Raw genomic sequence first — 25,885 nt, forward strand, 5'->3', positions numbered from 1 at the left:
GCAGCTTATTTTCTTTTTTGACGTCTATTTTAATTTATCTTGCATATGTTGTTGTTGGTGTGTGTTTTATTCTGGTTGTGTCAGAGGGTGAATGCAAGAATAAGTCAATGAAATAAAAAAGAAATTTATAGAGTGCAAACATTCACCCGAGGGTGTCAATGCGCTAGCTCATCAGACAAAAAGATACCAGACATTACCAGGCTGGAATAATGGATGCATGAGTGTGACGATGACTCACAAAGTGCACTGATGATGATTAATTAGGTGCCTAAATCCATCAGTGACAAAAAAGACTCTTTAATTCGCAGTCCATACATATTGCCTTTGTCGATGCCTTTATGTTTTGTTGCACCTGTTTTTTATATTTGTATCTTGCAATATTTCAGTGGTATGCAAAATGGGTTAGCAAGTTTTCTGCACTATCAAAAATCCTAAAGACATTTTAAATAATGTGGTAAGTTTGCAAAACTGGCGCAGCAGTGTGGGAAGTTGAGACAGCTGTAAAAGGCACCTGGCTCTAGTGCAGCAAGTATGCCAACTTTCACCAAATCCATAACCCAATTATCACTCATGCCGTTTTTGTCGATTTTAGGGGTGGTGTGCCCTGTACTGGTTATTGTTCTCCCTAAATCTACGTCCTCTTGTGAATTTCAAATTGAGATTCAAAGTTAACATTTAGTCTCTGGCTGAGCTTCTTGTTTTAGGTTCTAATGAAGGGAATGGGTTTAGGCAACTGGACAGTGGCCAGTTTTCCAGTCCTTGTGTAGTAGAGATTGGTGCTTAACCTGTGTTACTGCTTCCTTTACAGGCTATGTAAGAAGGACTGTGGATTGCACAGCAAGCAGGAAAAGACGCTCGTCACTTTGCAGCCTGGAACAAGGTATGTGTCCTCAGGGATGTGGGGTTAGGTAGGAGCTGCATGCTCAGAAATTATGCTGGTTGTAGGTCAGTGACACTAGGGGATGAATGCAGCAAGGGGTCCCCAGATCTGCGGAGAAACGCGCTGTACACCGGACTGTCATGTGCTGTGGCGAGAGATCTGTTATGTATGTTCAGCATAAGATCTAAAATTGGCCAAACTAGCAGAAGCAAATAACTTGGAGCTGCAAGATTTCACCAGTTCTTTAACCATAGTTGGAGGGAAAAGACAACCGTCATAAAATATGAATCCAACAATAGGGAGGCGTTTTGTGTCCGCAATTAGAGTTTGTGTGGTTGAACCTCGGCTTCACAATAGACGGACTTGGGGTGAAGTTTGGCTCCCTGTACCAGCAAACCTGCATTGCATGGTAGGAGAGACAGCATTGAAGAATCTTTTCACAGTATTGCGTAGGAAGTCGCAATCACACAAAATCTACTGTATCTTTGATTCATCGTGTAAATTATGTGACTGGCCTTACTGAGGTATTCATGCTTTTAAAATGCCCAGCAAAGTAGCTGGGAGGTGGCAGCGAGGAAGAGTGTAGTGCATAGTATAGCATTTCGTTATAGTTTATCTTGTGACATCAAATGTATGTTGCCAATCATGTATGTATGGTAGCAGTAAATACAAGTTGCCTATAAAGCAGAGTGTTTAGCCTGCTTCTGTGCTACAGGCACTTCTAAGGTCATTACACTAACAATGATCTGCTTACAGTGTCTGTTAAAATGTGTGCGTTGGTCTACACTAAGCAGGTGATATAAATACTGTAGTGTGGGTTTGCTCGAATACCTCTGTTTGTGTAGCAATATATACTTGTTAATCTCAGTACCCTTGAATTTTATTCATATGCACCAAAAACACCCAGAATCAACCTATTTTCAGAATACTAAGACAGAATGGAAATCAAAATACATAATCATGCCTGTTGCCGTTAATACAATCTGACAATGCTGCATCTGTGTTGCTTTTTATGAGGTTCTGCATCAGTCTGCAGCAAGAGGATCTACCTCTGATGAGCTGCCTCTACTGATGCACACTGTTCCCTTTCTGCAGGACTCTGGTCTTCTTGAAGGCACAATGATGTGGAAGACGCTAGTCATACTGCAGGTGAGAGGGCGCGGGGGAGGACTGCTCTCCCTGCCTCCCGGACTAGCATGGCCATCAGTTGGGCGCCACTCCACATCTGCGACCGACCAGAGTCAAATCGAGTTGGCCCGGGAGCGATCCAAGACTGTCACCTCCTTCTACAACCAGTCCAGCATAGACGCTGCTGCTGAGAAGGTGAGGGATTGATTGGGCTTGGGGGGATGCCTTCTATTTAGGGCCTTCAATAAGCTATAATCAATCAGGTTGGTGGGGCCAACAGTTTCATAAGGGTCAAAGGCTGGTTATGTTAAGACACCTTGAGGCACTGTTGCAGCCACTGCATTTGTTTTTCATGCTAAAATGGCCACTGCAGCATGACTGATCTCAGGGACGGGCATTGAATCATAGTATGTAGAACACAGTTGTTGCAGGTGAGAATGCTTCACATTTGCATGTGTCTTTTAGTTTGCTGTTAGACGGGTATGGTGGATCAATAATTGAAAGGCTTCTTGAAGTTACTGCTCCATCCTGAGGTTACCCTTATATTGCTTCCTTCCTTCTCCACTCCACCTCTAAATCTGTAAGACTGTACTCTCTGGAAACTGAATGATGTAAAGCGGTTACGGGCCCACCAAATCAATTGTGTTTTCAAGAGTAAATAAGGAAAGGCGAAGCCACAATAGTATTCAGTAAAATGCATGTTTTAGTCTGTTTGACAACTAAGCGTGGCATACAAGAGACTTGTTAAGTACAGGAGGATTTTCTTTTTCAAAACACTACAAGTATTCTAACTCCCATGATTCCTATATATTATAGACACAGAGTTTTTACTATTTTCAGGGTACTGCTGGTGTTTTGAATAATGTATGACTGCCACTTGTGGAACAGCTGTTTATAACATTAGGTACTTGCTGGTGTTACAGCATGAACCTTTTCAAAAAGTGCACTCTGTGCATTATTCCTCCATTTAGTGTTTGGGTTTAGAAGCAGGTCTTATTTAAAAAACGTTTGTTTGTTGGAAGTCGAGCATAGGTGATTTTTTGATGACTAACTGTAGGACCTGTCTTAAGTCCATAGTGTCCCAAAGTATGTGACCTCCATTTTAGACTATTTTAATCTGCAAATAGATTTGGGGGTGTTTAAGATGAGCTGCCAAGGGCTGAGGACTTCTTGATTTTCACATCGAGAATTTGTCGACATTCATGAAGGAGATTGACTGCGATCCAGCAGGAGTGAACAAGGCTGCGGAGTACAGGTTTTTGCACTAGTGTTTGGCCTGGTTTAAGACTGCCTGTTTGGAGAGTTTGCAAATGTTGCGTCTTTTTATGCTTTTTTTTGTTTGTTTTGGGACTCAAGGCAATGGCATCCAAGTGTGCTGACAATCTTCAACTGCTGAAGTAACTGGCATCTTTTGATAAGCAAAAGACCACGAGAAAAAATCATTATTATTGTCAGTAGTGTTAATAAGAATGAAGCATAGTCGTACTCCTCTTGATCCAAGAGGCCCTTCAACATCACGATTAGCACTCAGTGTAAGAATGAATAGTTGCTTGAGAAAACCTTGCTTTCTTATAACCCCCTAAACTGATTGGAATTAAAATTCTCAGAGAAGATACTGAGACTCTGAAACAATGGGAAAAGAGTACACTCCTGTAGAGCTTTTAATTCTGGCACTAGCTGTTAGTGAGAAGACAAGGATGGCTCCAGATTTCTGCTAGAAAAGCAGGTTATTGGTTTTTGTTTGTTGCCAAAAGTATTGCAACAAAATTAGATGTTTCTGAGATCTTCTACATTTACTGCTGAATTGAGAAACCTGTAAACTCTCTGAATTAAAGCTGCAATACATAGGGCTGCATGTGAAGTCTTCTTGACAGTGACAACTGCAAGGAAAAGAGCACTAAATCGTGAGAAGATCCTGAAACAGACTTGCATAGCAAACGCTTGAAAGCTGTGGGTCATAAGATGGATAGTGCTGCAGCAACACGAATACTGTGGTCTCCTGATTAGATATGATCAGCAGCATTTGGAGGAAATGCAGGATTTACTTTCAGCATCTTGAAGAGGAGTTTGCGAAAGGGGCGAAAGCCATTGTGGGAGATGAAAAGTAAATAATTTGCATCACTTTTCTGAAACCCTCTTGAGACTGCTGATGCTGCTGGGAAAAGGCCATGCTCAGGAAAAGTATCAAGGCATGTGCGGCTTCACTTTCCAGAATGTTTCTGCCTTGAAAACAGCACAAACAAACATTCATGTGTCCTTAGGAGAGGAGCATCTTCTGGCCCAAGTTAAAAAAAAAAAGATTGTAGCACAAAAATAAAGTGCAAGGCATAGGAAAAGCAATGGGTGCATTGCAGACAAGGGGGGCATTTAACAAAGGTAGTAGTGCTATTGATAGGAGAAGACAAGACAGACAACTATACTCTTCAACACAAAACTAAAGACCTGGTACAGGAGGCCTATACCAACCTGCATATTCTGACAGCAGTCAACAACACACAGACAAACATTTTAAAGGACAGGGCAGAATTAAAAGGGCTCACTCAGGCAGTCCCTAACAGACAAGTGGCAGTTGAATGAACTAAAACAGTAGTACTATCTACATATACTAAAAAGAACACCTGCATTGAAACCAAAGTAGTGGTAGTGGTTATGCACATGATGTGGCCCACAGCCATTCATCTTTACTCATACCTGAATTATTGGTTGGTGAAGAGGGATTTGTTTCAAAATATCAGACTGGTATTCAAAAAGCGGTGAACTTAATATATCAATTAGGGTTCACAGCCAACCTGAATTAAAAATCACTGCTGCCAAGCAAATAATTTTTTTTCTGTGGGCAGTTCTGGAGACAGAAGAAGCACTGTCAATTTCTAGAACCGATAAGTGTGATGACGTTACAACAACAAATTGTCCTTTCCCAGATGCCTTAGTTTCTAGTAGTGAGAACTGTGAGCATGTTTTTGGGAAAGATGGCGTCTTGTATACATTTGATACTAAATTAATGTCTTCATAATGTACCAGTACAAGAATGGCTGAATAATTCGTGGTCACAAGTGAAAGGGGACTGGGAGGGATGTAGGTGTTGTCAGAAGCAATTAAATTGGGGGAAAAAGCAGGGAAGATGTACAAGGAGATTGTAATCTAATGGTTGAGGTCTCCCCTTGATGGGCGATTGCTGTCCTGCTAGTTGAGATGTTTGTTACCCTCTACCGGTAGGTTCTCTAGTGAATCGTCTTTAATGCTGTTCTATATCACTAAGCTAAGGGTGTTAGCTTCCAGGCGTTTGCCCCGACCAGAGAGATTTTTCTAAGAATCTGGTGCTCTGTTGCCACTATTGGAGCTCACACGTCTCTACTAATACTTAATGGTTTACAGTCCTGGAGCTAACAGTAAGTATAAGTTATTGGCCATATGACTTTTGTACAAGTAGTTATAAGTCCTCCTTTGTACAGGAAACCCCATCTACTATATCCCTCTGTGTTCATCATAGGTGTTGAAACAGGATAAATGATTGAGGTACGTGAGCTGCAGGGCTGTAAGGACCGAGGCTGAAAGTGCATACATGTCCCATTTCACCTCTGAAAATAGTTCTCGATGTAGTGTAAGCATTTAATGCCCAGCCAAATAGCAAATGCTATTAAAGTGTGTAATTTATCCTTTAATTGTGCTTGGCGCTAGTATGTGTACTCGCTTCTTGTGATCTGATTGTGTCTTGATGCCAAATGGCGCTGTACAGTAGCATGCAATTAAGATTATTAGAATGCATTTTATTTTAGATTAGTTGTGCATATCTTTTGCTGAAAGTCCCTATGGCACTTAACTCCTACATTTGTTAAATTCCCTTAATCCACAGTGGCAGTCAAATAAGAAAGAGTAGAGGGAATGTATGCCAATGTGAGAACTTGGGGGTTCCTCTGAATATGCATGATTTTGAGTTGCCAGCTGCAGCGTAGGGGCTTCAAGTTAAAGGTGGGTTAAGTCTATTTTACCAGGGTCTCTTGGGCAAGTGCTGTAGCTTGTGGTGGGGGTATTGTGGTATTTAGGTATAAGCCCATTCAGGAATCGCTACAGACCAAAGGTTGGGGGCATCACACCTAACAGTGGGTCTGCTGAGGAGCAATCATACCTTTTGGTGTGTAGTGCTATCTTTTCCAGGTCTTGCCACCTCAAGGAGCTACAGGGGGTTAAGTGACCAGAGGGCAGGAAGATGTCAGTGTATCACTATCTGTTTTCCTGAATGAGCTGCTGGGTATTGGGAGAGTGGCATTGTTGTTTCCTGCAGGCATTTGAGAGTGTAAATCAGGCCTCTTTCCCTTCTTGCACCTCCCTGTTGGGTGACTGCTGTTAATCAAATACTCCTGAGCAGGCACCCCTTGTACCCTGCAGCACTCTTGACTTGTACTTTTATTGGCTGTACAACTTTGTGCAGTCAAGCATAGATATTCCCGTGCTCTCCACATTCTTTAGAGGCTACATGTAAAAACACTATCTTTGTAATGATTTTGTAATGGAGCCCTTGTAACAAGCGAACTAAAGGACTCATTAACCAGGGGAGCTGTTTCATGCTTCTCTCCTCAAATCTATTCTCCCGCTAGCTCTGCCTGGCCCTTTGTCCTTTCTACCCGACTTTCCTTGGCTTCCCTGGTTCCAGTTTTAATGTGACCTCTCCTTCGCTACCTGTACTCCTCTTCCTCACTTCACTTAGTCTCACGGTCTCACTCTACCTTAGCCTACTGTGCATGCTGTCCCATGCACTCCCTCCCTTGCACCACAGGGTTAACCTTTGTTGACTTCCTTTGCTCTTCTTCGCCTGTCTCTTGACTGCATTATTTTTTTCTGAGTCTGTTTAACCAGGAAGTTGCTTGCATATTGTCCAACAGTCTCTCCAGGGGCAAAAAGGCAAGTTCAGTGGCAATTGATCCTTTCATTTATCGGAATGGGTCATCTCGTGCCCACATGCAGAACATTTGTATGTAGCCTCTTTCAGAACTCTGCTCAGCCAATGTAAAGCATCATGGGCTCAGAGATTTCTATCTGCCGAGTGAGTTGAGGCTAGATTTCTTCCGTCAGCACTAGGCAGTTAGGGTAGTGAATCGGGTCATCACTGGTCTGTGATTTGCCAGCTAACTCTGACTTGGAGGATTCAAGATGTTGGTTAGGCTGAGTAGGGAAAGAGATCTTGATTTTATTATTAATGGCTGACAGCTTCTACAGGTCAGTACCTTGGATATGATAGACTAGTCTGCAAAGGGTATCTGGGTTCATGTGTGGTAGGATTTGCTGGTAGTGTCTGTCTAGTAAAGGTTGGGATTGTAGAGTTATGGTAGCTAGTCAATAAAAATCTGTTTGCCAATAGAAATTGGTAGTGTCTGGTGCAGATCACCTGGAATTCGATTGACCTGTGCATTTCTTTAGATTTATTTTAAAATCTACTTGATTTTTCTCCTTATTAGCCTTCCGTGCGTCTGACACCAACCACCATGCTGTATTCTGGCCGCTCCCAAGATGGCAGCCACATCCTGGTAAGGAAAACCAATTTATCTTCTTCCAGCCACTAACCACCAAACAGATCAAATATTCAGACTGCAACCTTTCCATGGTTTTTGTTGAATCAATGTGGCCATTATTCTGAACACACACATCTTGCTCATGTTCCAAGTCTTTAGATTATGTGTTTGTGTCACTGCAAATTTCATGAAACACTGCACTATCTGTCCCAGTACAGGGTGTTAGTCTTCAACAGGATTGAATAGGAGTCATCTGTAAAGAAAATACTATTAAAACAACTATAAAGGTTTATGTTAGTGTTTACAAACCAATCTGTGGCAGTTTGTGTTTGCGGGTGGGTGTAGAAGCACTAAGTACCCCATGGGGTTTATTTCTTTTAAGCTTCTTCAGTACTGAAATGCGTGTGTGTGGCAATGGGAGCAGGAATTTTAGCCATGCACACTCATTGACCCTCTCTCCTTTCCACTTCTCACCTTTGATTCCTCTAGAAAAGTGCCCGCTACCTGCACAAGGAGCTACCGGTGCGCATCGCTCATAGAGTTAAAGGTTTCCGCAGCCTGCCCTTCATCATCGGCTGCAATCCCACTATTCTTCATGTGGTAGGTGTCTCCTCCAGGCCTCTTCCATCCTCTCTCCTACATATGCATGTTCTCTATGTAGAACCTGTCCTTCAAGTGCAAGTCTAATTTTTTATTTTCTCTAATCTTGCCCCACAGCATGAGTTGTATATCCGGGCCTTTCAGAAGCTGAGTGAGTACCCTCCGGTGAGTATCTGTCATGAGTATGTGTGTGGGCAGATCCTACTTAATAAGCTCCTGCAATTCATTAGCATCCTCTTTTAAACCGTTCCCACTGTCCCTTAGAAGGGATCTGCTGCTGCTTTTGTAGATTTGTTTAATTCTACTTTTCATTCTACATCATTGTCCTCTGATCTGAGTTCCTCAAACCAGAGGAGGGGGTGGAACTCTCTTTTTTGCGGGGGGGGGGCCTCCACTCCTTACGCGAGTGCCCCCTCTCTGGATTTTTCCTTCTAGCCTGCGATGTCTTGTCCTCTTTTACCCTCAGGTTCTAATAATAAGGAAAGGTTGAGCTATGGTGCCATAGTAGTTGTGGTAACAAACAAGGGAGAAAAAAATCAGCTACCCTATTTTCACCTTTCTCAATGTCCAGCCTTTGCTGAGCCCTTCTGGCAAGAATTTGTATTTTAGTTGTTTCTTAGAGTTGTTGGAAAATTAAGGATGGATTATGGTAGAAGTCTTCTCTCCCAATCAGGGCAAGATGCTCTTTCATGTACCTCAACCAGGTAAATTAAAGCGCTTTATCTAATGATTTGCAATAATTAATTATAGTCTGATTTAGTACAGCTTCCTGCTTAACCCAAATGGCTCTCCCTAGCATGGGAGGGGGGTAATTTGACATAGTCCTTTAATGGCACTAGACCTAACAAAAAAATGTGGAATAGTAATACAAAGAGTAGATCTGCACCATAACATCCGTTTCCTGCCCAGTTTCCTTGCAAATCTTAAGAGCGCTACAGTAGATTGTTCAAGCCTTAACCGTCTGCACTTAGTCAAGTGCATCCAGTAGCAGTACTGGTCAAAGGGGATTCCCAGATAAGAGAATATGGAGACATTTAGCAGTTTTCCCCATTTATATTTCGGGACGTCTGCAATTTTGAGGCTTTTCCTATGACCATGATATGGGATTTGGTGGTATAAGGTTTTTAAACCCAATCCAGACATAAAAATATAGAAATATAGAATCTATTTAAACGTTTTTGTTCATACCTAACCTTCCCTGTAACTCCCACATGCATCTGGGCCAAAACATGGACCACTGGTGGGTCAAAACCCATGTCAATCATAATGGACCACAGTCTCCCTCTATCCACAAAATCAAAGGCCGCAGTTAGGTCCTTAAAGCCTAGATGTATACTGCCATCCCTAACCACAGTGTATTTAGAAATGATACGGTTTGAAACCATATTGTTCATCTATGACCCAAGACTCTAACCTTTCTAATAAAATTCTCCTCATAAGTTTACAGGTGGTGTCTATTAGAGAAATTGGGCGGTAGCATCGTGGCTCTGGTCTGTTTCCCTATTTAAAGATTGGCCTAATGTTTGCACAGGACCAGGATTTCGGTGGACCTTCTGTTGCCACACTTCTCAGAACAATAGCTAGGAGAGGAGCCCAGAGATCAGAGTTAACTAAAAATAGAGCAACTGGAACCCTGTCTGGACCAGGGACCTTATTTCGCTGTGAACGGTTCAGGTCAGAGATAACTTCCTTGTACGTAGGTGGATCTTTAGATATCTTCTCAATGTAAAACACCGGCATAGGTTTCTCAAGAAAGTTATCCTATTCTCCATTAATGCTATACAATTTTGACAAATATGTTACCCATTCATGAGGTGGAATATTAACTGCAATCTGGGTATTAGTGTCATCTTTAAAGAAGGGATAGTTTACAGTTTTCTCCAAAAAAAAAAGGTACGTATCATTACTAGTACTAGCTGTATAAAGTTTATCCTAGGCTTCAGTGATGATATCTTTTTTCCTCTGAGTAATAGCCTGTTTATATTCACATATAGACGAATTCACCAACTCCCTGTCCTGAGGGACCTGCTTTAGGGCATCTATAAGATTTTTATGAGTCCTAGAACAATTTCTATCGAACCAGCGTTGTGACTTGTTTTCCATTTTGTTTTCCTTGATGATCAGTAGGCCACTAATTGACTGCCAAATATCCTGAAATGCATTTGGGTCCAACTTGGTGTCAAGCTCCTCATTCAAGCAGAAAAATACTTGACCCCCACTTTCCTTTAATAAATCCTTGAGGAGACACAGAGTCTACTGTAGCCCACCTTCGAACAATCCCCTTATTTTTGTGTGCGTAAGTTAACAGGGTATTGAGGACAGGAGCAGGGGATTGTACATTTTTACCGTAAACAAGAGCCAATGATTAAGGATAGTGGTCACTTAAACTGTTTGACAGAATGTCATACTCAATGGCCTGTGGCTTAAAAACTGAGAAAATGCAATAAAATCTATAACACTACCATGCCCTCTACCTGGAAAGGAGATATGTTCTACATCTCGGTTTCTAATAAAATCAGTTGTAAGAAAAAGTGGCCCCTAGTTCAGTATTGAATTTGAAGACAAACTATGCTGTAGTTCTTAATTAAGTTAAGCCATTCCTCATTCCTGATCATGTTTAAGAGACCAGCCACATTCCAAAAGAAACATTTAAAAACAACAGACTGATTTGAAATAACAGATGATTTGGATTCCGTAGAGGCTGGAGTAGGGGCTATAGTCATATCGGGCGAAAAACGAGGACAGCTACCGTCGTCGGCCTCGGAGAAGGACAGGCAGCTCCTGTTTGCAAAGCCACACAGGAAACCTCCAGGAAATCAATGATGGGGAAGACACAGGTCCTTTAATTGCATTAGTACACAGTCCAGCACTCTGAGGGAAACATCCCCAGGTGTTCTGTTGGTGGCTTACTACATTTAAAGTAGGACAGTCAGTCAACCTGTTCCAGGGTAGCAAAACAATTCGCAGTCGAGATATTATGCAAATTCTGGATGCCAGATTTGTCAGTAAAGATGTTACGCATCCTCTTTACAGGAGGTTTGTAGAAGTATTCCAAGAGGCACTGCATTTATGCCTCTTGGCAGAGTTTTAGTCCATAGAAGTTGTGACAATAATGCTCCAGCAACAGTTTTATTCACGAAGTTGACCACTACACAATCTCCCATGTCATGTGAGGATGAGAGCCAATCCAATGGACCCGTTCCGCATTTATGAAATTCTCAAAAAGGAAACCATGAGTATGTAGTTCGGCGTTTCTAGTGAACCAATGCACCACCTTGTTAATTAGCTGGGCATGGGTCTCCGCCTGAGTGAGAGCTGGGACATTTTCCATTATTACTACCAAAGGCGTGGCTTCCGGCGGAAGCTGAAGAACTCTCAATACGTTGAAGGAATGCTGCACGTGCCTGTTGTTGGAAGGAGTGACAAGATTATCTGACCCCCCCTGAAATCGTATGTGACGTGCATACAGAGGGTAAAACATTTGGTGCTTTAGGTGCTAAACGCTATCCATTCGTTGTAGACCTATTTGGCGTATTGGGTGACTCATGCTTACTTCATTTACATATTTCACACCCCGATTAATTGATAATAGCTCTATAGGAGGAGACACAGTGTCGCATGCGGCTACTCCATCTGGAATTATTACGGGGAAAGGAACGACGGATAGGCTGACTTGGATTAACCAGAGGCTTCGAAGCACTGCCAATGTTATTCAGGGTGTCCAATAAAAGACCAAAAATAGTTTTGAGAGCTGCCTCTAAGCTAGCAGTTAGAGTCCAAAGCAGGAAATTCCCCATGCGTTTACTTCCCTATTTTCGATTGAGGTTCAATAACGGGTGCGGTAACAGCTGCTCTGCCATGATTTATATGTTTTTTTGTCGTGAGCTAGCCGATTTGTATGACCTTAGTGACACCTTTGCCTGCGGGGGGCATGTTAGTAGTTCTTTTCGATCAGAGTGGGAGCTGTAAGCATCTAATCCCAGATCCCCATTAAAAACGCAAGGGGTTTCATGTGCTGAAAGGGTTTCTCTATTTGATGCTGAGGCAGCAGCCCTGACAGTCTCTGTAATCCCTGAAGCCTGCCCTGTGTGTAATGCTTTTTTTGTAGCACCTAGTCTTGCTTCAACCACAATAATTTCACTGTTAATGACTCCCATTGCAATAGTGAGGAAACTCGTTATAGTATCAGATAATGGATGTTCCTTTAGGGCAGGGATAGAATGTTTTCTCTTACCCATCGTCCATGCCTTCAGTCGATATTCCAAGACTGCTGCTTCCTTATAGACACCAAAGTAAAGCCTCAGAGGGGGGATCCATCCCTGTCTTGGATAGGCGCAGATAGGCCTGCCCTTGGCCCGTGCACGTCCCATGTGGCTTAGTAACGCACTTTAAAGGGCCAACAGAAAACCAGGTGAAATAAATAACAGGGACTGCCTCCTGGGGCCCTTTGAATGCCAGAGATTGTAGTCCCAAAGGAAGCAATTAGCACTTCTTGCTTGCTTCTTATTCGTTAGCATGTGTTTGCTTTCCTTCCTCTTCTTGTTTGTCTCTCTCTCTCTTCTTCTTGTGTTTGTCTCTCTGGTAGAGCATAGATGCATTACTTGACTCCTTCGAATGCTCCCTTTTCCGGGCGCTTTTATCTTTTTCTTTAGGCACTCCGCAAGTGTTATTTTCCAGCATACTACCCTGTGCTGTGTGTTGCTCTTTTACTCCCCCTTGTGTCTCCGGCCCACCTCCGTGGTTCCCTCATGCTTATCTCTCACTGCTCTCCCTTTTCACCTATGTGCTTCTCTCCCCAGGTTTATGTTGTGCTGGCTCACCCATTTGCTATCTCCGTGTTCATTTCTCTCCATGTTCCTTTTTTCACCCCTGCCTTCATTAGTCTCCCCTCTCCCACCCCCTCCATGATCCTTCCTCCCACACCCAACCCCTCCATGATCCTTCCTCCCACACCCAACCCCTCCATGATCCTTCCTCCCAACCCCTCCATGATCCTTCCTCCCAACCCCTCCATGATCCTTCCTCCCACACCCAACCCCTCCATGATCCTTCCTCCCCCACCCGCCCCCTCTATGATCCTTCCTCCCCCACCCGCCCCCTCCGTGATCCTTCCTCCCCCATCCAACCCCTCCATGATCCTTCCTCCCAACCCCTCCATGATCCTTCCTCCCCCACCCGCCCCCTCTATGATCCTTCCTCCCCCACCCGCCCCTCCGTGATCCTTCCTCCCACACCCAACCCCTCCATGATCCTTCCTCCCAACCCCTTCATGATCCTTCCTCCCACACCCAACCCCTCCATGATCCTTCCTCCCACACCCAACCCCTCTATGATCCTTCCTCCCCCACCCGCCCCCTCTATGATCCTTCCTCCCCCACCCGCCCCCTCTATGATCCTTCCTCCCCCACCCGCCCCCTCTATGATCCTTCCTCCCCCACCCGCCCCCTCTATGATCCTTCCTCCCCCACCCGCCCCCTCCGTGATCCTTCCTCCCCCATCCAACCCCTCCATGATCCTTCCTCCCAACCCCTCCATGATCCTTCCTCCCCATCCAACCCCTGTATGAGCCTTTCTCCCACACCCAACCCCTCCGTGATCCTTCCTCCCCCACCCAACCCCTCCGTGATCCTTCCTCCCCCACTCGCCCCCTCTATGATCCTTCCTCCCCCACCCGCCCCCTCCGTGATCCTTCCTGCCCCATCCAACCCCTCTATGATCCTTCCTCCCCCACCCAACCCCTCCGTGATCCTTCCTCCCCCACCCATCCCCTCCGTGATCCTGGCTCATCGATTTGCTATCCCAGTGTTCCTTTCTCTCCATGTTCCTTTCTTCCACCCGCGCCTTCATTAGTCTCTTTCCCCCCCCCCACCCACCCCCTAAATGATCCTTCCTCCCCCGCCCATCCCCTCCATGATCCTTCCTCCCCCACCCACCCCCTCCATGATCCTTCCACCCACACCCAATCCCTCCGTGATCCTTCCTCCCCCAACCATCCCCTCCATGGTCCTTCCACCCCTACCCACCCTATTCATGTTCCCTTCCACCCCCTGTGCTGTTTGTGCTTCCCGCAACACACTCTGAGTTACTTCCCTATGTGACTCCAACCACTTCCCTACCGTTTGTGTTGCTTTGACTCTCCCCACCCATGCTGCTTCCCCCCCCCTTTGTTTATTGATCCAACTGCGCCAAGTAAAAAGCAAAACATAAGTGATTGCATCCTTTTTTAGGTGCACATTTCCATGGTGTGTGCACCTACAAAATGATGTGGCATGTCGCCTCATAGGCTTTTCTCTTTTTTTAAAGTCACGCTGCACAGCACATGGGATACTGCATAACAAGGCTAGAACCTTCGACAAAGCTAATTTGTCCCAAAGGAGTGACAGTTGACTTTGCCAATGATTATTAAAAATCCAGGGAAATCCAGTATTTGCACCTCCTATGTTTTATGTAAAATGTACATGTTTGTTTATTTTCTCACTTACTGTATTTCTCTGTCATTACTTCATTTTCCATTCTTTTTTGTTTTCCTCCCTTTATCTGAATATTAAACTATTTCCATGGGTTTCCAATTTAGTCTCCCCCTGTGCTGCTTTATCATAGTTAATAAGTCTGTTTATATGCTGGTGAAGGGCTCTTCCCTGACCTTCCTGTTCTTTCAGAGCAACTGTTCTGTTGGGGTTTGGTCTCACTCGTTTATCTTCTGAGGCTATTCTTCAGTTCCCAGATCTTGCATCAGTTGTCAGAAATCCTATGTTCAATCACTTTAAAAAGATCAGTTGTTATTCTATTAATGGGAGGCATGCTCAAAGCGTGATCTCAACCGGCAGAAGTGCAACATGTGTTCTACAAGAGGATTGTTATTTTACACTTACCTTGTAAAAATGTTCAGTGATAAAAGTAGGGCACAATGACTTTGCTTTATAAGAATATTCCATGCAACCGTCATAGTTTGGGTGTCAGAGCGGAGGGAAATGGGTAAGTCTGCCCGCTAGAAGAGATTTCTTGTTTTGTATTGTTGACAGCAGTTTTTCTGAATTAATTAAACTCGATAGTCAATTTACTTTCACACAGAGCGACAAAAAAAAATTCTCTCTCCTGCTAGTCGTTCAGTGTGATATGCATGCTCTTTTCTATGTCCGGCTAGCAAAGGTTAAATTGTAGAGTCTCCCTCCCCCACCACCCCCACTGTCACCCCCAACCCAAGCACCTCCAGGTGCACACACCTTCCTGAGCAAAAGCACCTATTCACTGTCTATTTCTCTGTGTTTTTCTTCTCTTCAGATCACTGACCATGAGACGGAGGGACAGTACTGCAAGCTTGTGCGAGATCTCATGGACGATCATAAGGATGTGGTGACCCAGCTGGCAGAGGGACTCAGAGAGAGCCGCAAGCACATTCAGGTAATCAGTCCTATAAAAGAAGCAAAGGGGTACATGCAACTGGGCTTGCACAGACATTTTCCAGAAGAGCCTTAGCAGGAATCTCCTCGGAGCAGCACTCAGAAAATTCCATTAACAGCACTTGCTGTAATATATTTTGAGAATATTTTGCTCACATCTTTCCCGAACAGTTCTTGTAGGAGTGCATCTCCTCAGGAGAACCCTTTCAGGGATGAAGCAGGAGAACCCCTCTGCAGTAATCTCTTTAAAGCAACCTGTGCAGGAAAAACCCTGGATCGCCGATTGGAGAACTCCTTATTTAGCATCCCATCCACATCTTTCCTTATCTTGTCCTGCTAAGAAATATTCCTAGAGCATTCTGTAGGTAAAAGTATTAGTGCCAACATTCCCTTGAAGGTAAGTACTCTACATATTTGCGGAATATCCATTGCATTGAGACTCCTGCTATTTCTGGCCCATGTAAGCAAATATCTGGTATCCAAGCTCTCTGTAGGATCAGCTCTCAAAATATTTCAGTTTTTCGATGCAGCTGAGACTGAGAACATGGTTTTGACATACTTGGCACATGACGCTTTGACTCCTTTTCAGTGTCTGGCCTCCTTTTCTGGCTATTGTAGTGTGTGTTCCAGCGACATCATTCTGTTAGTCTTTTGAAAGTCACCATCCAGTGTTGAATGATGAATGTAACCTTGAGCTACCTCTATGCACAGCACCCACTAATTGCAAAGACTCACTGCATACTCAGCCTCTCTGACCATGATGTTTTTTTGCCCATTCAACCCTAAAAACACTAGAGGTCCCTGGATATCTAGCTTATGTCACCCCAAGAGTTTTTCACATTTACCTTCCTTAAATGCAAGAGTTCCTCTGCTCTACCCAGCTTACCTGCCTGAGAAGATCACAATTCTGCTTGTGCTGGAGCATGCAAGCTCCTTGCTCACCTGGTTGGTCACCCACCCTTGACTTTTAGAGATACATCACATCAATCCCCACTGATAGTGAGAGCTTACTATACTCAAGTTAACTTGATAACAAAAGATACATACCCAATTTGGAGAGTGACCCTGAAAGCTCCTGAACTCCCGTCTCAGTGCCTACAAGCGCTACCTGCAAAGCTAGTACAATCACTGCACAAGCTCCTCGCACACTCAGACCTATGACTTTTCTGTCTTTTAGGATGAGAAGGTAATCCGTTATTTCTTGGACAAGACCTTGACCTCCAGGCTGGGAATCAGGATGTTGGCATCGCATCATTTGTCTCTGCACGAGGATAAGGTATGCAATGGCAGGTTGGGAGACTTCCATGGGCCTTTCTTTTTATGTTATCTTAAAAACTGCTGTAGACTTGGCTTTATTTACATGTATTCTACACCTTTTCAATATTTGATTGGGAGACTTCCATGGGCCTTTCTTTTTATGTTATCTTAAAAACTGGTTTGTGGTTGTTATTCCAGTTATTTCCTGGAGCCCAAAAAGGACGGAGGCCTTCATCCTATCGTAGACCTGTGACCCCTCAACTACTTCCTCAAGAAGTTGTTGTTCAACATGCTCACGTCCTGTCTGCTCTGGGCCCAGGAGATTTGATGGTATTGTTGGACTTGCAGGATTTCTACTTTTCTATCCGGCCTCCCAACTAGCATTACCTGCGGTTCATAGGAAAACACCTACCAGTGCCCCTCGGGTGTTCGCCAAGATGATGACGGTGGTCGCGGCTCATCTACGGAGATCAGGGGTGGCAGTCTTTCCCCGTCTCGATGACTGACTGTGAAGGAGGGTTCACCCCAGACTGTCTTCCCCCACCTCCCGACTACGGCAGATCTTAAGCACTCGCTGGGGTTCACTGTCAACATGTTGAAGTCACACCTGACTCCCTCTCAGACGCTTTCCTTCATCAGATCTGTTCTGGACACAGTGCAGTTTCGGGCTTACCCTCCTGAGCAGCGAGTCCAGGATATTCAGGCTATGATACCAATGATTCATCCTCTATCCTGGATTTCAGTGTGACAGACCTTGAGGCTGTTGGGACACATGGCCTCCTGCATCCTGTTGCTGACTTATGCCATCTGGCATATGCGGGTTCTGTAGTGGGACCTGAAGTTCCATTGGGCACAGCATCAGGGCAGTCTCTCCGACATGGTCCATATCTCGTAGGGAACTGTGAAAGATCTGCAGTGGTGGTTCACGGACAGCAATTAGGTCAGAAGCAGACCCCTTTCCCTTCCCAACCAGATCTCACAGTAGTCACAGATGCGCCACTCCTGGGATGGGGCAGCCACCAGGGAGAGGTGGAGATAAGAGGACTCTGGTCTCTGGTGGTACCTGGACTCCATATCAACCTGCTGGAGCTTCGTGCGATCCGGCTTGCATTGAAAGCCTTTCTACTCTCCATCGGAAGGCTAGTACAGGTGTTTATGGACAACAACACTGCCATTTGGTACTGCAACAAACCGGGCGGGATGAAGTCATGACCCTTTGTCAAGAGGCCCTGCGTTTCTGGACATAGCTGGAACATCAGGGATATCTCTTGTGGTTCAACACCTGGCAGGCTCTCGGGATGCCAGGGTGGATAAACTCAGCATCGTTGCCTAGTGGATCACGAATTGCATCTCCATCCGGAGGTGTCGCAAGGTCTCTTTTGACAGTGGGGAGAGCCTTGGTTAGATCTGTTTGCCTCCGCAGGGAATGTGCAGTGTCAGCAGTTTTGCGTGCTGGAGTTTCCAAAGCTGCTCCCGCTCAGATGTTTTTTGTCTCGAGTGGAGCACAGGCCTCTTCTACGCCTTTCCGCCCATTCCACTCCTGCCCAGAGTTCTCAAGAAGATCAAGAACAACCGGGCCCAAGTAATTTAAGTGGCTCCGGATTGGGCACAAAGAGTGTGGTATCCTGAGCTACTGAGCATGGTCATTGTTCCTTCGATCAAGCTGCTCAATCGAGAGGACCTTCTGTCCCAGCAGCAGGGAAGGGATCTCCACCGAACCTGTCCAGTCTCCTCTGCCTTGCATGGAGATTGAGTGGCGGCAGTAGACAGCTCTTGACCTGCCTCCCAAAGTCTGTAACGTCATCTTAGCAGCCAGGCGTCCCTCCACCAAGAAGGTATATGCCTGCTGCTGGAAAAAAAGTGTGGCATGGTGTGCAGTAAATCCATTGATCCTCTTTCTGCCCCCCTTTCTGAGGTTCTACTTCTCAGTCTTTCCCTTGCCCAGCAGGCCTCTGCTCTGGGCACTCTTAAGGGCTTTCTTTCTACTCTTTCTGCTTTTTTGCAGTTTCCTGACCAACCCTCCCTTTGTCAAATCCCCTATTGTACATATGTTTTTGAAAGGTCTTGTTAATTTCTTCCCTCCTTTGCCATTTATCATGCCTCAGTGGGACCTTAGTCTGGTCTTAACCTTCTTGAAGTGTGCTCCTTTGGAGCCTCCCCATAGCTGTTCCCTCAGGCTTCTTACGATCAAAACAGCCTTCCTTGTGGCTTATACATCTGCCCGAAGAGTGAGTGAGATATAGGCCTTGTAATCCAAGCAGCCTTACCTCTCAATATATCCTGACAAACAGGTGCCTCGCACAAGAGCCTCCTTTCTTCAAAATGTGGTCACCCCGTTTCATGTAGGCTAATCCATCACATTTCCTACTTTTTTCGCTCATCCACATCCCTCTAAAGAAGAGGTGCAACTTCACGATCTGGACCCAAACAGAGCGTTGTCGTTCTACGTTGACTGCACTCAAGAGTTCCGGATGGACGACCAACTCTTCGTGGGGTATGTAGGTGTGAAGAAAGGTCGAGATGTGTACAAGCGGACCAGCTCCAGGTGGGTCGTGCTCTGCATCAAAATCTGCTACTCTGGGCAAAAAATAACCTCCTGAAGGCTTAAGAGCTCATTCCAACAGAGCTAAAGCTGCGACCATTGTGTTAGCCCACAGAATTCTGGTCCTGGACATCTGCCAGTCGGCAATGAGGGCTTCCCTGCAAACGTTCACCAGACACTACTGCTTGGACAGTCTGGTCTGGAGGGATAGGCACTTTGCCCTTTCGGCCGTGTAGGACTTCCTTGTCTGAAATTGGTCCGCAGATCCAGCTTGGGGGATGGTATTGCTTGGGTATCTATTCTAAGGTAAGAAATCTGCTGCTAGAAGTCTGTATCAGATGAACAAGTTACTTACCTTTGGTAATGCCTTATCTGGTAGCGACTCTCGCCTCATATTCCTTACCAATCCTTCCCACTCTGCAAACAGATTTCAAGGGACTGGGTTTCTTCCTTCCAGGGCCCTAGTTTTCAACACCAATCGTCAGTGTGGCTCTGTGCTTCTGGTGTGGAAAGTCGTGAAAAGAAACTGACGTCTATATAGCTGCCACAGATGTCACTTCCGGCGTAGACATCACACGGTGAGCTGAATGATGCCCCCTACTGGCACACAGGGTTACTGCTCACAAAAAATCTTCTGGATCCAGGTTGATGCCTGGGAAATTCTAAGATAAGGAATCTGTGACTAGACATAGTCTCTACCAGATAAGGTGTAACTTGTCCAGCTCTTGATTGAATTAAAATTGAATAACTTAGCAAAGCATGAAACTCCCCCTGACATCAGGAAGGAGAAAAGAGTCTGGTGAAGAAATCCTGAAGATTATCGCCCTTCTGAAGGCAAAAATCTGTGACAAGAATATTAGTGGGGGCATGATGAAAAATAAGGGAACCATTGCTTTGTGATGCAGCCTCCTGTTATCACTCTCTCCCTCATTACTCCCAGATTTATTATCAAACATCAGCTGACATCAAAGGAAAAGAATCAAACTACATTTTACAGTAGGAATTCCTATTCCTAATATCTTTCTGTGGTCAATATAAGATCTTGGGAAGGGCTGGTAAAAGGACGTGTCCACTTTCTGTTTAGAAAGTCATGTTTGTTGGGGGATCAAAAAAGAAACCTGCTTTTGACATCCTCAGTACCATTCTGGATTCCAGATCCCCGCCGTCACCTTACATGCCTGCATCTCCAAGCGACTTGCAGAACTCCCCTCTGGGTAACTGTGAGCGTGGAGATGCCAGAGTGGTCTGGGCTGGGCAGGCGCTCCTCTTTTACTGAGCACAGTGTTGCAGGTGGATGTGGTCCTGACTTGCGCTATTAGGAGCACTGACCTAGGTAGAAGGACCAAATTCCAAAGCTGATGGGTTTGTGCCAGACATCATATTTTTCTAGAAAGCAGAAGTTTGACCTTCTTTGCAATGGCACAAATATAGTGTCCTAGTATGGCAGTCACAGCCTTAAATGAGCACAGTGATACATGCTTTAAATGTGATCCCTGTGTGAGTAAATTCAACAGCCAAGGCCAAAGCAACTTACCTGGGGTTGGAGGGAGTTGAAGGTTTGCTGATCAGTGAAGTTCTCTATAGTGAATGAGTGCCCCGGCAATCTACTAGGTCGGTCTGCAGATTAGTAGTATTCCCAAATGCCTTTGCCATAGGATGAACCCATCTGTGCTAAACAGATCTGTCCACCTGCCAGTTTTGTTGCTCTCGTTGCTTTGGTAGTGCTCCTTATGGATTGTGTCCTATGGCACAGGTAGACTACTGCAGAGCAGAATCCGCAGCAGCCAGTTGGGCAGCCAGGATCACTTTGGGAGTTTAATGTCCCTAGAAAAGCTTGTAGATGTTACTTTTGTACTAATGCAGAGTTAGAATAGAGGTTATTTCTTAGGAATTCACTTTCTTGCTGCATGTATGTTTGACTCATGGTGTTTATTAAACATGTAGTTTATATAATAAATCCTTATCGACTATGAACTTTAGTAAGGTTTGGAGAGGTAGCATTCTATATTACGTGATCACTGATTTTTCATGGAAACCAACTGGTTAATCTTAGAGCTTTCTTTTCTAAGCCGTCTTCAAACACTAAACAGTCTAAACATACATTGAATATTAAACCTGAACTCTGTTACAATTTGCTTTTTTTCTTATTATTTGGATGGAATGACTAATTTCAACATATTGATTCTTAGCGACTCTGATGCAGACATCAGAGGTGAGCAATATGTAAGGAAGAAAAAAGGCTTTATGGGGCTTATATCTTTTACCACATGTGTTTACCAAAAGGCAAATCATTCTTATCTCAGGTACTGGTGATTGCTTGGGCCACATCCTAGTCCATCACTTTTTGCCCACTGTACCGCAGATGCCATCATAATGCAGATCAGTTTTGATCCTACTGGAATAGGAACTGTCCAGTCTGAACTGCCAGGCCTATACTTTGCAGCAGCACTCCAGGCAAACATTCCCTGTAGAACATCTGGTGGACCGATATTTGGCAACCCCCTCCATGTTGTTCTGCAGACATTATTTGCTGCTTGTGCTGTCTGACATCACTCAGTTGTCTTCTTTTTTAGATTTTTAACAACTTGAGTCCTTATTTAGAGTTTAGTGGATGGAATACTCTGTCGTAAATGTGGGAGATATTCTGTTTGGTGTATACCATGTGTATTATATCCTATGGCACTTGGGATGCCACAGATGGGATATCCACCAGTTTGTGATGGAGTATGCCTCCCACTAAACTGTAAGTAAGGCACTTAATTGTCAATTTTTGCCAAATGAGGGGACAATTTGAAAATAAGAATCAGCAGTAAGAAAACATACTCCGTGAACTTTATTTTTAGGTCTTGCCAGGCGTCGAAGCGCGTACGCGCTCCTCGCCTGCGAGAGCTATAGTAAACAGGTTACTTTTGAGAAGGGAACTCGAGCCCCGGCCCTCATTTCCATTGGGTAGCATCAGCGTTTATGGTAAACACTGGCTTCCCATTGGAAAGGAGGGTTTTTAGTTGCCTCCCTTTGGCTTTTTGTTGGACTGCCTCGCCTGTTTCACAGCTGTCGTGAAGACTTTTATTATCTGCTTGTTTATTTAACAAGCAGATAAGAAAAGTCTTCACAACTGCTCTCCCTCACGCTGCCTGCACACGCCAGTCCGGCTCTGTGATTGGGCATGTATCACAAATCACGCTGCCTTCACGCCGCATTCTCTCCATAGAGACGTCACTGTCCCTCCTCCTGGCTGCGCAGTTGTATTTGTTTTTGTCTGCTGTGTTTTGTTACAGTCAGACTCTGTTATCTTCTTCTGCCCCTGACTCCGTGAATAGGCTGCAGCGAAGACCGTGAAAATTCTACCCGAAGCCATTTTCCCACTGCATAGTTAAACCGAACTGAACCCTGTCTTTTGAGTTACAATGGGAAACAAATGATCTATTTTCGTCTGTGTGATGTCTTCTTCACCCTTTAAAATATAAGGCTGCCTACGAGCGTTTCATCTCTTCTGACATTCCGCTTGCCAATGATATTTGTTTATTGTTCTTCTTTTCGCTGTTTTTCTCTCAGCCTTCCTTGACGTATCGTCGTGTAAATTTGAGGAAGCTGCTGACTCGAAAGAGACAGGCCTCTTGCTAAATAAAACACGGGGAAACTGCGGTTTCACGGGGATTTAGAATAATAAGAGCAGGAAAAATCTGAAAGGAAGGCAAAGGAAAGAAATAGCGCAGGTGGGAGAGTGTTGCAATTAAAAAGAAAAATAATGACAAGGCTGGCGGGAGAGAGAGATAGAGCGAAGAGGAAGAAAGGAGGCGCTGACAGATTGGCGGTGACGACATGGAGAGCGAGAGAAGATGGAGAAAAGTGTGAGGGAAAAAGAGAAGGAGGGCTAGCTGGAGAATGGAGCAGGTAATAACAACAGACAGTAAATTAGAGCCAAAAAAATACAGATGCGCGGAACCTGAACCACTGCGTCTTCCAGAACTCGGTCATTCTCCTCTTCTGACTAATAGGTGGAGGTGGGTGAACCGCTGAAGGTTCGAGCCCCAGACCTGACTTTGGCTTTGTTTGGCCCCATAAAGACAAGCTCCGGCGGGATCCTCTTCCGTTTTCGGGACCGTGCATTTTTTTGTCATTGTGAGCGTGGGCCGCCTGGGTAGAGCTTGTTTTATTTAGATGCGCTCGTCACGCCTTTTAAACGGAAGGCTTCTCCCCCCGCTACTAAATCACCCCTTATCTGTCGGCGATTAGTGCTGCTTCACATAGCAGCATTTATTTCCTTTTAGCGCGCACGTGCACACAACTCCCGGGCTTCTCCCTTTCGCTTCATGTTAAAAGCCCTCCCCCACCCCACCATCCTAACGCAAGCGTTTTCCTTCATCAAACCTGGATACTTGTTATCCAAGTGAAGACTGCAGGCTCTAATCAATTTCCGACTTACAAGGACTCCGAGCCCATAGGAAACATGTCTCTGAGGTCGAGGGGGGCTAAAGTGATGTCCCCTTTTGACGAGTGGCTGTGACCCTTTCCATCCATACTCTGCGAGATTAAGTGTGGTGGGGCGTCCTGGTGTGTGTGTGCTCGCACGTGCCTGCGTTTACGTGTGTGTGTGCTATTGTGTGCTTGTCTAAATGCATGCAAGTGTGTTTCTCTGTATTTGTCTGTGCGCGCGTTTGCACCATTGTGCGCGTGTGCGTGCATTGTGTTGTGTTCTATTGCGTTTTCGTACTGAAATCATTCGTGTACATGCGTACACAGTGAACTCCGTATGTCTGTGTAAAAAGAGAGCCCCTGCGGTAATTGTGAAAAAACCATCATATGTGCCCTCATGGCCGGCCTGGGTGGATGCAGGAGGGGCTGGTGCAGCGATGCTTCTTTCAGTCTCCAGTTTTTAAACTGTATTTGGGGGAGTGACTGATGTCTCTAATGAGATGAATCTAGTGTCTGCAGTCCAGAGACAAGTCCTTGCTGACATCAAAGTGGCCCAGGCCAAGCCAGAGTTGGGCTGAACCCCCTTATATTTTACTTTCACAGGTGATCCGATGGCGCTTAATTAATCTTTGGATTTCCTGCAGTGGTACACGGTGTCACTGCTGTTCCAGAATGGAATTTGCTCTAAATCAGGGCAGAAACTTTACCGCTCGTTTCTCCTAAGAGGGAGGGACCAGCAGTTCTGTAGAAGTCTGTACTGCAGGAAAGCCCCGCACTGCTAAGCAAGAGCCCGTCTACAAAAGCATTGAAAATTAAGTTAAAGCCATTTGCTTTGCTATACAATACCATTAGCAAAGCAAATGGCTTGAACCTAATCAAAGGCGAGACCTATTGCATTTTCAATGCTTGTTTGAGGTGTCTCTGCCTATATTTTGTAAGGGGCAAAGATCACCAAATGGCAGCCTTCATACGCATGCCAGGAATGACCTTTTTAGAGTTTTCTACCACTTTGGGGATTGCTGTGTATTTTATTGAAAAATGACCCTGCACCCGAGAACTGTAATTCTATTCATTTACAGAATAGAATTACATTTCCCGGGTGCAGGGTCACTTTTCAGTATGTTTATGATGGTTTTTTAACCGTCTTTTGGGATGCATATGGGTCACATCTCAGACTTGCTGCACCGAGGGTTGATACGAATATAAGAGGCAGATTTATTAGTGACGTCTGGTGCTATTTTAAAAAAAAAGCTCTGACCCTAATTGTTGTTTAATCTATGTATTTTATTGAAGCTTTTGAATTTAACAGAGATCCTGGTCTGAGGAAGAGAAAGTTCATGTGTCCTCTTGTCAGTCTGATTGCAATTTGCCCAGATGCTGCCATTTTAAGGATTAATTTTTATTATGGATTTGGCAAGAATGGAACTGAGATGATTCAGTTGATGCCTGATTTGGCAGTGTAGAAGTCTTCCAAATAATAAAGATCTTAATTCTTTCAGAAAATAGCTGTGCTAAAGTAGAAAGACTTTAATATTGTTTCTGATGGATACATCTGCCAGTGGATTCCTCACCTTGTGAATATCCCCTGCGCCAGCATTCCACTGAATTTTTTCCCCAGCTCTCCACGCCGACGTGGACGTCATAATTCCACGGCTTCACTCGTGACTCCGTATGACGTCACCGGAGCCATAAGAGAGCCATATTGGCGTGATGACGTCAGTTCCTTTTTTGCCGTGCCATCAACGCGTAACGGTTTTCCAGCACTTTCCTTGATTGTAGAGTTACTTTGTAGTCTGCTTGTGGGTTACTGTTTCTGAAGTACTCATGTCTTCGCCGAGGAAGTCAGGTTTCAAGCCGTGTAGGGAACGTGGGGATCACATGTCCATCACTGACCCCCATGAAGACTGCTTATGGTGTCTTTCGTCGGATCACGGCGTAGAAGACTGTTCCTGCTGCAGGGAAATGAATCCTAAGGCCCTAAAAGAAAGAGAAGCAAAGCTGTTCATGGCCAAGGCGAAGAAGGAGGGCAGAGGTAAAAAATGAGAAGTCGAAGCCGGAGTCGTCAACTTCGCACTTGTCGAAGTCGAGAAGACACAAGAAGAAGAGGAAGCATGACTCGGCGCCGATCGACGAAGAGTAGGGCTTCGAGGTCGCC

The 25,885-nt window shown here is 44.9% G+C and overlaps 1 protein-coding gene across 3 annotated transcripts in view; it reads left to right on the top strand.

Annotated features, from left to right (window-relative positions):
• Positions 1 to 25,885, top strand: part of BCKDK (branched chain keto acid dehydrogenase kinase) — a 172,098-nt gene that overhangs the window by 85,845 nt on the left and 60,368 nt on the right. For all 3 annotated transcript variants that reach the window (XM_085618714.1, XM_085618715.1, XM_085618716.1), the window contains exons 3-9: positions 809 to 880; positions 1,976 to 2,203; positions 7,462 to 7,530; positions 8,005 to 8,115; positions 8,233 to 8,280; positions 15,397 to 15,516; positions 16,693 to 16,791. In XM_085618714.1, the coding sequence (XP_085474840.1) occupies positions 2,000 to 2,203; positions 7,462 to 7,530; positions 8,005 to 8,115; positions 8,233 to 8,280; positions 15,397 to 15,516; positions 16,693 to 16,791 (651 nt within the window). In that variant the 5' untranslated portion in view covers positions 809 to 880; positions 1,976 to 1,999. The remainder of the gene's footprint in view (positions 1 to 808; positions 881 to 1,975; positions 2,204 to 7,461; positions 7,531 to 8,004; positions 8,116 to 8,232; positions 8,281 to 15,396; positions 15,517 to 16,692; positions 16,792 to 25,885) is intronic.

This window comes from Triturus cristatus, chromosome 7 (genome assembly GCF_964204655.1).
Source record: "Triturus cristatus chromosome 7, aTriCri1.1, whole genome shotgun sequence".
Classification (NCBI taxonomy): Eukaryota; Metazoa; Chordata; class Amphibia; order Caudata; family Salamandridae; genus Triturus; species Triturus cristatus.